The 11,808-nt window shown below is 42.4% G+C and overlaps 1 protein-coding gene across 14 annotated transcripts in view; it reads right to left on the reverse strand.

Moving 5' to 3' along the window:
* Positions 1 to 11,808, reverse strand: part of IQCH (IQ motif containing H) — a 53,642-nt gene that overhangs the window by 41,498 nt on the left and 336 nt on the right. For 7 of the 14 annotated variants that reach the window (XM_077185716.1, XM_077185718.1, XM_077185717.1 and 4 more), the window contains exons 2-10: positions 11,589 to 11,723; positions 11,226 to 11,342; positions 10,794 to 10,891; positions 10,374 to 10,482; positions 8,959 to 9,081; positions 3,226 to 3,337; positions 2,437 to 2,565; positions 1,833 to 2,047; positions 1 to 310 (exon numbers count right to left, since the gene is read on the reverse strand). The exon at positions 1 to 310 is cut by the window's left edge. In XM_077185716.1, the coding sequence (XP_077041831.1) occupies positions 1 to 310; positions 1,833 to 2,047; positions 2,437 to 2,565; positions 3,226 to 3,337; positions 8,959 to 9,081; positions 10,374 to 10,482; positions 10,794 to 10,891; positions 11,226 to 11,315 (1,186 nt within the window). In that variant the 5' untranslated portion in view covers positions 11,316 to 11,342; positions 11,589 to 11,723. Of the gene's footprint in view, positions 311 to 1,832; positions 2,048 to 2,436; positions 2,566 to 3,225; positions 3,338 to 8,958; positions 9,082 to 10,373; positions 10,483 to 10,793; positions 10,892 to 11,225; positions 11,343 to 11,588; positions 11,724 to 11,808 lie in introns of those variants that run through there. The other 7 variants (XM_077185711.1, XM_077185712.1, XM_077185715.1 and 4 more) reach the window with 6 other exon arrangements.

Raw genomic sequence — 11,808 nt, forward strand, 5'->3', positions numbered from 1 at the left:
TCTGGCCAGCTCGGCTTGGGCTCTTTGCCACAGCTGGATGATTCTTCATCACGGACAAAATGTCACTTTTGGTGGGATTCTCTTTAAAATCCAAGTCCGAGGTGATCTGTGCCAATTTTTGGCTGTTGATGGTGGCCAGGGGGACAGAGTGGTCTTTGGGGAGCTTTTCTGTGGGTTCCACAAACCCCACAGTGCTCCCCCAAGAGGAATGATGGAGCTGTTGGAGGGTCAAAACACCTGGAGCTTTCTGGTGAACTGCACTGTCCCAGTCCAAACAGGGAGCCTGGAAGGGTTGAGCTGTTTGTGGGGGCTGTGGGAAGAGAAGAGTCAGAGATGGTGCTGTAAATGAGGGATCAAAATTCACTTTCTTGTTATTTTTCAATCACTTAACTGAGGGGATTTGTGAATCTGAAATACACTGATCCTGGTTCTGTCCCCCAGAGCCACAAATCCTGCCCTGCTCTACCATCACACCTCCTGCCACACAAAAACCCCCAGGGTCATGCAAAACTATGAGCAATTTTAAAGAAATCCATCAACTGCAGCAAGGAATGCTTGATGTACCAAATATAAAAATTAAACTTTACACTGATTCACTGGACTAAAAGCAGGAAGTAACTGCAGTGGCATTCCTCCACTGAGGCTGCCTCCACCTTTCCCAGGAGAATGGGAAACATCCTCCCATAAAAATGCCAATGGGGTAAAGCCTGGAATAGAAACATTCCAGCACTCCCTAATTCCTGGCACCTTCAGCCAGCACTCACTGGCTCTGATTTCCAATCAAAGGGCACTACACTCATACTATTTTTAGGTAATTATTTTTATTTATTTCAACATCTCATTGACAGTAAGAGAGATGGAGAGGGCATTCCAAGATCTGGAGTGAAAGGACCCAGGGAATGGCTCCCAGTGCCAGAGGGCAGGGATGGATGGGATTTTGGGCAGGAATTGTTCCCTGGGAGGGTGGCAGGGGCTGGGCTGGAATTCCCAGAGCAGCTGGGGCTGCCCCTGGACCCCTGGCAGTGCCCAGGGCCAGGCTGGATGGGTTTGGAGCAGCCTGGGATGGTGGGAGGTGTCCCTGAGCTTTGAGGTCCCTTCCACCCCGAACCATTCCATGATTCCACAATCTCCATTTCTCAAGTTGACTTCCTCTCTAATTTTCACACCTCCTCAACAGAACAAAAGTCAAAAAGTCTGGAAAGATGAAGCAAAACTCCAGAGAGTGTGTCACAGAACACAGCAATTACCCACAAAAGAAAGAAATGTCCCTTTTCCATGGGGATCAAGAACAAAGAGCAGACACTGAGCAGTCAAGGTCAAAGTCCCCCAGAGTCTTCTGTAAATATAAAGGGAAACACCACATTTGCTTAACTGCCGTGAGGGAAATGGAGATGAAACATTCAAAAACTCTTTTATAACAGTAAAGACAGTTAGTTAAGCACTGGAACAGATGGCCCAGGGAGGCTGAGGGGTTGCTATCACCCAAAGTTTTCAGAACAGGTTAGAAAAACAGCTGTCTGCAATATTACAGGTACAAGTAATTCTGCCTGGAGGTCTGGATAACCTCCTAACATCCTTTCTAAACTAATTTTCTAAGATTCTGTGGGAAAAAAAGAAAACGCAGACAAATTTAGGTAGAAGACTTGAAAGAGCAGAAATTGGGAATACACAAAGTATTTGTTATTTTATTTCAGTATTTACTATTTACTGGATGTGGTTCAAACCCTCCTGTGATTTACAGTCCCTCCCTAGACCAGCTCTGGTGAAGAGAGTATTAAAATCACAAACAAAAACCTCATTATCCTCACTGAGTGATCCATTCCATCAATTACCTGTGTCTGAGGGGGAATGTGCACCTCAGATTCCAACTGCTGAGCTGGACACCTCCACTCTGGCCTTGGTTTCCTTGCTGAAACCACGGAATTGCTGGATGGGAGTGGTGCAGTGTTCCCTTTGCTAGAGGAATATGTGCCATAAATTGCTTCCTTTGGCTTTGGGAAGGTGATGGTGTCTGTGTTCTCAGGGTCCAGCCTGCTACTGATCTCTCCTGTACAAATAAAACGTGCATTGCAGGTTTTATTTATTATTATCAGTTGTTAATTGAATTATGTGGTAAATAGAGGCCTGACCATCTGGTCAAAGTCATGATTCCCAGCACCACTGGCTTAACACTGGGCAGAGCTTCAGATCTGGGTACTTAAAATTTGAAATGTGCAGGTAGGAACCCAGGAGGAGCCCAGAAATGAACAGGAACCAAACCCTCCCTGGGATGAAGAAATCTCATTCCTACCCAGTTGCAAGACACAGGATTTCCCTGCGCTTTATGCCCTGCAGAATTTGGTGAGTGCTCAGCACAGAGCTCTTTCCTTGGGAGGCAAAACCTGAGAGTGAAGCTGGAGGTGCAGCTGGAGGCTGTTTCCAGTGCTCTGTACTCACCTAGAGCTGGTTTCTTGTGCTGCCTGGGGAATTGAGGGAAAGGAGCTGCTCTGGGCAGGGCAGGAGGGGCTGGCAGAGCTCTCTGTGCTGCTGGGAGGATGAGCCTCTGGCCAGGGAGGCTCAGGGCACCTGCAAGAAGATGAAACTCCTGAGCAATTCCAGCTGGGAATGAATTCTTGGCAATGAAGAGAGAATTAAGCCAAGGCAGACCCAAGTTCTGCATCAACACTACAAAAGCAGCAGTTTCCTTTAATTGAAAGATTCCTATCTTTCAACAGTCAATATTTTACCTTGAAGGAAGGTGAGCTGTGCCTATAAAATTTGATAAATACATGTAAGATATTGCACCAGCGCTAATTCTGAAATATGTTTGCATATCTATAATTATATACTTGTACAATGCAAAATAGATGAGAATCAACTCTTGTAAAGCACAATATAATCATGCAATTACCACTAAAACCTGATTGCTAAAACAGCCCAAGCCTAGTTAAGACTGAACAATTAATAACCAGCTGTTAATGATGATAGCTTGAGTGGCATTTAGAGCAGAACCTCCACCATAGACACAATTCTTTGCAGCAGCAGCAGCTGAACCCTCCAAGAGCTGGCTCAGGGTGATGCTCACAGGACACACTCACAGCCTCCATCACCCTACACCTGGAGCAAGGGGCCTAAGGCTCATCCCTATCCTTGAAATCACAATTCTTGGAAGCCTGGAGGAGGTGGGAAATTCGATCCCCCAATATCTGCTGGAAGCAGCAGCACCCAGGGGCCTCTGGGACTCACCTTTTGGGGTGTCCTCTTCCAGCAGGGGTAAGGGAGAGCCCAGGGACACGAAGGCAGGCAAAGGCCAAGGGCTGCTGGCTGTGGGATCCTTCCCTGTCTTCTGACTGCACACCTGGGAAGAGACAGAACCTCCTCTGACACGGGGAAATCTGGGATTTACAGCTTTACAGACACTCCTCTACTCCTGCAGCAATAAATAATAAATAGAATTTCTGCTGTGACTGTTTCATTAAGAATTAACAGTGCACCACTCCTTTTATTGCTTGTGAGCATGCTACAGTATTGTCTGCTGTTGTTGCTTCAGTCGTTGAAAATAAAGTTAATTAAATTTAATTGATGCCTTGTGTACTATTTAATGAAGGAATCTCAGGAAGTTTGTATTTACACTACTCTCCTTAAAACTGAGCAGTTGTTTCTTGACAGAACAGTGTTAAAAAAGATAAAATGCACACACAGGCAAAGAAGCAAAAGAAAAAAGAAATACTTTAAAATATTAGCTTTTAATGAGTGATTATCAAGCTTTTAGTGCAATCCAAGCCATGGCTGGGATTTTGGAGCACTGTTGTGTCCTAATTATTGAATAACAGCACCCAGCAACTTTCTAAAAAGAGAGAAGGAACTCTCAAGAGGGAAATGAGACAGATCCAAATTAACTATTCTAATCTTTCCTCCCCATTTGTCTAACAATGCTGCCCACAAGAGATAAGGGAGAGAAAATCTGCACTTTTTATCATCATAGAGAAGCTTTCAGAGCAATCCCAGGCCCTCATCTCAGTTATGGCCATTCTGGAGCATTCTGTTTTAAGAGGTGGACGTGGATGAATCCTCATGTCCTGCTGTTCCAGGAAAACAGCAATAACCATGGAACAAAGGTTAACTTTATGTCTGCTGCCATCTAAGTGACTTGATACTGAAAAGGAAATTATAAACCACATTTCCCCAGCAATCTGGTGAGGCCACAACAAAAATACATAAAAGGCAAGAAATTGAATTAAACAGTGATTCCTCTTCCAGACTGTTGCTGGTGCAGCAGTAGGGCAGCACTGATTTTACTCCTGGTCAGTTTTATCCTAATTTAAATCCCAGTTATGAGGTTTTGTTATGATAAACAGCACATGAGATGTATTTGTTTTCATTGTGTTCATAGAGATGTAATAAGCTGCAAGGAAAAGCAGTTCAGGTGCAGTGTGTGAGTTCAAAAGCAGCCTGGAGGCTTGGGGTTTTGATTTTTTTTTCTTAATTGGAGATAGATATTTAATATATTTAATTCTTTTTTGCTGTATCCATTAATTTCTCTAAAGTCCATGGCAGGTGTGATGTGAGAACAAGGGCTGATGCAATAGAAATGTAATTCCATCTCTCACTGACACTGCCCAGTGCCAGCAGGACAGGAACAGAGCGGGGCCGTGGAGCTGATCCACAGCAGCTCCCATGAAAATCCCACCCCATCCCTTCACCTCCAGCACCCTGGCTGCTGCACTGGCTCCTCCCTGGAGAACTCAGGGAGATACCAAAGCAAAACTGCCAAACTGCTGCCACTTTGGGAGTTATTGCCACTGAAACGGAGCCAACACAAATCATAGTCAGACCTCAAACATTAATATTAAAGTACTGCAAGAGAAAGGTTTTACTTTTAACATCACTGCTTCATCATGGGCACTTTTAAAGTTCAGTTTTGCAGGGCTGGAAGGGAGCTCTTAAATTGCAGGGCAGACCAAGGCTGACTTGCCTTAAAATATGCTTGGAGTGTGCTAAAAAACTATTTTTTCATTTCAAGTGCTTCTGAGTGTAATTAACCTGGGACACAAGAAAAACAATTCTATTACCCTTTCTAAAGTGTTTTTCTCCTGTGGATAAACCTCTCTAAAATTTTTTTCTTTTTGCTTCATTTTAAATAGGGCACTTGTTGGAACACCACAGGGATTTTTCTGATTAGTTCGCTATTTGTTTTCTTCTTACCTAGCAATATTTAACTAGAACATCTTTTTTTTTTTTTTTGTTGGTTTTTTGGTAAATATCTTTGTAAGTATTTTTTCCTCCAGTAAAAAAAACAAAAACAGAGATTGGTATTAAATACAGAGGAAAGAGGAGTTTGTGTTCCAAACCAGGAACAGAGAGGTGAGATTTGGTAAAGAAATATCAGAAAATCTGAGGGTTTGATAGTGATGGGAAAAAGGGATACAACAGATTAATTTATCACTCCATCTATCTTCCCCAAACTGTCAGATTTGCTGTTCAGAAGTTCCTGTCAGGATTTGATGGACACAGCACTCACCCCTATAAAGGGAAAGAGGAAGCACAGCAAAATAAAATCAATGGAACTAAGGTGACTTTTCAGGATGTTCAGGAGACTGTCAGGAAAGGGCTTGGAGAAGGTAAGTTTAACTTCCAAAGAAATTAGGAATTGCATCTTTAACAACAGATCTTATGTTATCTTTACCTTCTCTAAGCTCCTAAAGTAGCCAGAGATGGCTCTGAACTGCCAATTTCCCACATATTTGGAACAATCAAGCTTTGCCCGTTTCCTGACCTCCTGCTCTGTAGCTCTCCCAGAAACCCAGATCCATCAGAATTCCTCCCTAACAGGTGTGAAAGAGAACGAAGGGAGGACTTTGGTGCATCCCACACTGCTTTGTCAAGCAGGCCCCAGCAGCAGCACAGACGGAGCGAGGCAGATAATCGCTGCCTGGAAGCACAAGATGTTTCCTGGTGGGCAGAGGGCCAGCTTGCAGCAGGCAGGATGTGAGGGCTCGATTCCTGCTTGGCATTCAGGGCCGAGCCTCCCTCCTCGCTGTCCGGAGGCAGCTGCGAGCAGCAGCGCGTGGCACCGCAGCCGGGCGGGGAACGCCGAGCTGGGCACCGACAGCTCCAGCGGCCCTGCCCACAGCCCTGCCTTGCAGAGCCACGCTCCAGCTCCAATTCCACCTGACAGCAACTGGAGGAAAACTTCAAACAAATGGTGACCTTTCAAAAGATTAATTTGTTTACCAACAAAACGTTCTGCGTTTGTCAGGAGAGATGGGGGTGACCTTCACGTTCCCATTTCCAGGTTGAGAGGATGCTGACTGCACTCATCTGTTAGCTTAACTCTCTCTCAGCAATTATTTCCTTTTTATTTTTAGTGACAAGAGGATTTTATTCAATCACTGTGCTGCTTATTATGATTCCACGCCCTAATACAAATTCAAGGAGCTTCTTTTGATTTACTGTAGTGTGACATCAATTTGTTTAAGTCTCATCCTGCCACCACTGCCAAACTCTGCTTTGGTTGTAATTAGAGCCACATGCCTGGCTTTAAAACACAATCAGCTCTGGGCCACCAAAAGACCTGGTTTTCTTCTACAACTTCCTCCAGTCACTTGAAATGAAAGGAATTTCCCTGCTTTGCTTTATAATTTTGAAAATAAATACACTTTCAGGGATAAGCGTTAATGATTAGCAGCATGCAAACGCTGAATAAAGAATGAATAATTGAAGATATGATTGGAATGGTTGTGCTCAAACAAGTGAGCTTAAAAAAAGCCCCAGAATCACTGCCATCACCATTAGAGGCACACTAGATAAGATGCAACTCATAAAGGCTAGAAATCATCACCATATTAAATTCTACCTCATGAATAAATGAAAAGGTTCCTAAGTTTACAGTATAATATACATTTATAAGAAAACAAGGACCCAAAAGTGCCAGTATAATTCTATAACAGAACAGCAGCCCTAGGAAAACAGAAGGTAGAGCTGTGAATCTTTTCTACATTGCAGCAGTGCATCAGAATTATTTTTGCTGCAATTCAGATTACTGTTCCTTTGGCTGGAAAGTCCATGGGAAGTATACATATTTAATAATTATCCACTCCTCATTTTTCATCTCTCATCCAGATATAAGCTGCAAAAAAAAAAAAAGTGATGCCCAGTATGTGTTTCAAAGAGAATTACAGCCCTCATTTTAAAATAACTACAGAACCTGGCAGAGGATGAAGCATTATTATTAGGTCCAAAAGGGCAGCAGTTAATTGTTCTTAGTTTCTATGATAAAACCCAGCATCAGCAACTTTATAATACCAAAAGAGCAAGAAAAGACATCATTTTCGGTGAAACAATGAAATCCTGACTAATAATTTTTCCAACTAGTAGAATGGCAGGATAATAAAAAGTCCGGGTAGATTTGTGCTTTACCCCTCAGGTCACCTCCAACCCCGACTTTTCAACCTCGCAACTCTTTCAACCGCTCAGCCCTGGTTGGAAAGTCCTGAATGGCGCGAGACAAGCAATTAGTTTGGAGTTTAATTTGAATTTGCTCGGCTGAGGGCGATTTTTGGGGGGTTTTTTTTGGGGAGCCGCTCGATGACCCCGCGGACACCGGAGGGACCTGCGCGTACGGACAGCGCCCCCTGCCGGCCGCCCCTTCCCGCAGCCGCTTCCATCCATGGACATTTTACCCAAATTCACCCGAAATGCTCACCTGAAGCTGCACGCAGGTTCACTGGCTTTACCGCTAATAATCAGATGTGTAATCATATAGATCATATAAAACCCCTCCTTAAGTGCTCCCTTTAACTACAAACATATCTCAGCAAATATCAATTGCAAAAATTTTACAGCCAGAGAAGGCAAAACATCCCAAACCACACGTTGTGCCCTAAAATTTTGAAGGGAATAAATTGGAGAGGAAATACCTGCTTGGTTTTTAAGCCTGTCAGCTCCTCAGTGAGTGTAAATATGTATCTGGGAGCCTGAGTAACTCACATGAAATGTCTGCAGTTTAAATCCCCCATAAGTTTTCTGTGCTCAGTGCATGTTTCAGGGAGAGTGGTAAAACACATGGCTCTCTGCAGTCAGATAATATTCCTCTCTGTGAGTGTTTTAGAGTGGTTCTAAAAACCTATTAGCCATGATGCTTTATTCTAATTAACTCTATTATCACAGGGTTAGACAAATCACCTCTCAAGTCTGGGCAACAGCTTTCCAAAAATCATTTTTTTTTATAAGTGGCAGCTCACAACTGTGCCATTCGCAGATTCTCTTTATGTTGTTTAAAACCAACCACCCCAGAATCTCTCCTAGAGCACTGGGCTTGCTGCAGGATGCTTCTGTCACATAAATTAAATTTCAGAAGAGCATCCCCATGTGAGACCGTTGGCTGTGTGGACCAGAGTGCTGTGCTAAATTTGTGAACATAATTGATTTTTTGGAGGGATGGCTGTGCCTACTCTTTTTTGGGTTTTTTTTTAAAGCATTCTTTGCTAAAAATACCATCTTTACATTTTACTGCTGCAGAACAATTGCAGAACTGGCAGCAGAACTGAAATTTGCAGTTGCAGGAAGGAAATTTGGAAAAATCAAAACTTCATCTTCCATCATTTGAACACTCCCAGAGCAGAGAGAAGAATGGGATTTTAATTCTTGCTGCATCTTTGGTCACATCCAGGAGTCCCCACAAGCTCCAGCTGATCTCCTCTGCCTGATTTTTCTGACATTACTGACCATGTACATCCCAGGTATTTCCCTGTTTTTGTTGGATTAGGATCTTTGGACATAAACCTGTTACATTTCAGATCTGTTTTCCCCAGTATCATCACTCAAAATGTTTTGATCTTTAAATACCCATGTCAAAAAGCAGGAAATTATGAGGAAATTACTTTCATGTAAATATTTTATTTAGGACTGATAAATGTTAACTGTAATAGTGCAAAGCAAAGCATACAATAAACCCATAAAATAATAAAAGTTACTTACAGGAGCAGATTTTTTCTTAGCTATAAGTGGCAGCCTGGTCTCATTGTTGGGATGTTTTAAACCAGCTTTATTCTCCACGTTCTCTGGGTCAAGCATGATTTTAAAATCCATTTCCACCTGCTGCTGAAATATGGAATAGGGATAATCCTAAAATAACTGCACTGGGACCGAAGTGTTTAGAGGCAGAAACTGGCTAACATGTTGTAAATTTGCAAAATAATTATAAAAATTGGTATTTTTTAACTCCACACAGAACTGGGCAAAGAGCAAAGTGCCTTTGTTTAGATGGAAAACTTTGTACAGACTGAGCTATTATCCAAATGGACACATCAATGCAGGCACAGGACCTGATCATTAGTGAATGAGGAATTAAAAACCCCTGACAGTAATCAGAATTAAAACATAGTTCTTAATGCACTCTGTGATCTGCATGGAACGAGCTCAACTATTCTGCTAATAAAAATCATGATCATTTAAATCCCAATGGGCAGAAAAAGACTTTACAAGTTTCTTCTTGTTATAAGAAATACCTAAAGCATATCTATAAAACACAGAAGGATGCCCTATGTTTTTACTACAGCAGAAGTTTCTTAAGTTAAAAATATTTTGGTGCACATTCTTTTGCACAAAAGTAAAAATAAATCCAGGAAAATTCCAATTTTTCCAAATAAAATAGGCCATAAAAAGTTCAACAATCATTAGATGTGTACTTGAACTATTGAACAACTGTATTACTTTGTGAAAGCAGTAAAAATGCTTTAATTTTTTTATCTGCACTATATATTCTCTCTTCTTTTGATGGTAATTACAAGCAGATGTATCAATGAGATGCTCATTTAGATTTGGGGTTGTAAGAACACAAGTTATTATCCAAGCCAATTACTCTTTTACCCACATGGCTGCACAGAGACAGAAAGTTCAATTTTCACCTCATCAGTGCTTTTGTGGTATTTATTTTATTACCATAACACACCGTTATGCAGGGAGGAAACTGCTGGTGCTATTAAAAACCAGAACTGGGGGAATTGAGCACCTTTCAATTAAAGCAGGAGATGATTCCCAATGCAGACTCCTCACTCAGGCTGACAGGAAATGATCAATGCAGGGGGAAAGTGCCACACAGGATAACAAGAACTGGAATTGTTAATAAAAAACCACCTGATAAAAGCAGCTTGGGTGGGTGGGAAGGGCCAGTTCCACCCTGCATGGATGACACTGGGATCTTTCCCAGCCTAAACCTTATCCTGGCCTGGGAGAAGGCTCCCATCTCAGCTGCTCCTCCTGCTGAGGAGTTTTTAACCCTTTCATCGTGGGGTGCTATCAAACCCTGACTCCATGGCAGCCAGAGCATTGTGGGATGCTCAGGACACCCAGCACTCATTGATGTGCAGAGGGATCAGGCTGTGATTCCAGACCTGGGGGCCCTGGCACAGCCCTGGGGCTGATTTGCTGCTCCTCTGCACAGCCTGGGGCTCCACTCGGGGCAGAACCAGCTGCTGCTGACAGGCACCAAAAGGGCTCCTGCTGGGGAGAGAAACAGGCACTGAGCTTCCTAAAAACCACTTGCATTCCACCTGCTCAACCCACCCTGCTCTCAGCCAAATGACTGCATTGTTATTTAAACTTGCATTTGGCAGAAATAAAATCACACCAGTTAGCAGAGCACTGCTGAAGCCACTCAGAACTGCATTTGCACTTGTATATTTTTGTAACTTAAAATCAAAAAAGGAAATTACTAAACTAACTTTTTCTAGGTCAATACTCCCATTTGCTTTATGTGATTATGTCACCTCAGTTTTTGTGTCTTGCTGCAATAAAACATCTGTTTCACTTACCACTTAGGGGGCTCTGTGGAATTTACTTCTTTATTACCAGCTGAAGAAAGAGTTAACTCTTGGCCATCTATAGCACTGAAATAATTTTCAGCTTGTTTCTGTTAGAGGGAAAAATATGTTTAGCTTATTACAAAGATATAAGGGATATTAATTTTATTTAACTTGGTTCATTAAGCAACCAGGTCTTTGCTTGACTGAAAAGTTGATAAACTTTGTGCCTCAGTTGGACTAAAAATCTGATTTTTAGTTAGATCAGTTAATTCTGATGACCCAAAAAAGGGAGCCATCATTCTGAACTGTAATGTCTGAGTAATCTCATCAGTTGCTGATTGGAAAGGGTTCTTGTAACACAACAAATAAGTGGCCCGAGTGAATTGTTAACACAGACTTAAAAAGCAGAATCATTTTCTGGATCTGCTCTATTTTCCTTACTCTCAGCCCAAGTTCAGTCCTTTCAGTTGCTTTTCTGAGGTCACAAATATCCACGGCTTCTGCATTTCCTTTCAAGTTGGTTTTTTCCATTTTAGGCTTCTGAAGGTTTTCCTGAATCTAAAAAGCAAATGAGGACAAAAATCATACCTGCAACCAAACCCTTTGGGGTTAGGGGGGATTTAACTCAAATTAAATTATTCCTAAATATAGGAGAAAAAAATCCATGCAACTCTGTACTCTCAGGATCTCATACTTTTGTACTACTATAATATTAATATTATAACTTAAATAAAAGAATACAAAGCCAAATACTTAAACTCACTGGCAGCAGAAAGGCTGGAAAAACTCAATTTTAAAACAAACCTCACAAAGCAGTGACAATAAACTTCAGGACTGAGAGTCTCCTCTTAAGGAACGATGTTTCCTCACGAATGGCACGGGTGCTTTCAGCGGGCAGGGATCCCAAAAGCCTTAAGGAGGGACACAAACTCAGGCAGCCTGTGAGGAGAGCCCAGCCCATGTCAAACCCGAGTATTCACTTTATCCAAGCAGCTCCGAGCTCCCCAGCCCCGCAGCACCCACA

The sequence above is a fragment of the Agelaius phoeniceus genome, chromosome 13 (genome assembly GCF_051311805.1).
Source record: "Agelaius phoeniceus isolate bAgePho1 chromosome 13, bAgePho1.hap1, whole genome shotgun sequence".
Taxonomy (NCBI): Eukaryota; Metazoa; Chordata; class Aves; order Passeriformes; family Icteridae; genus Agelaius; species Agelaius phoeniceus.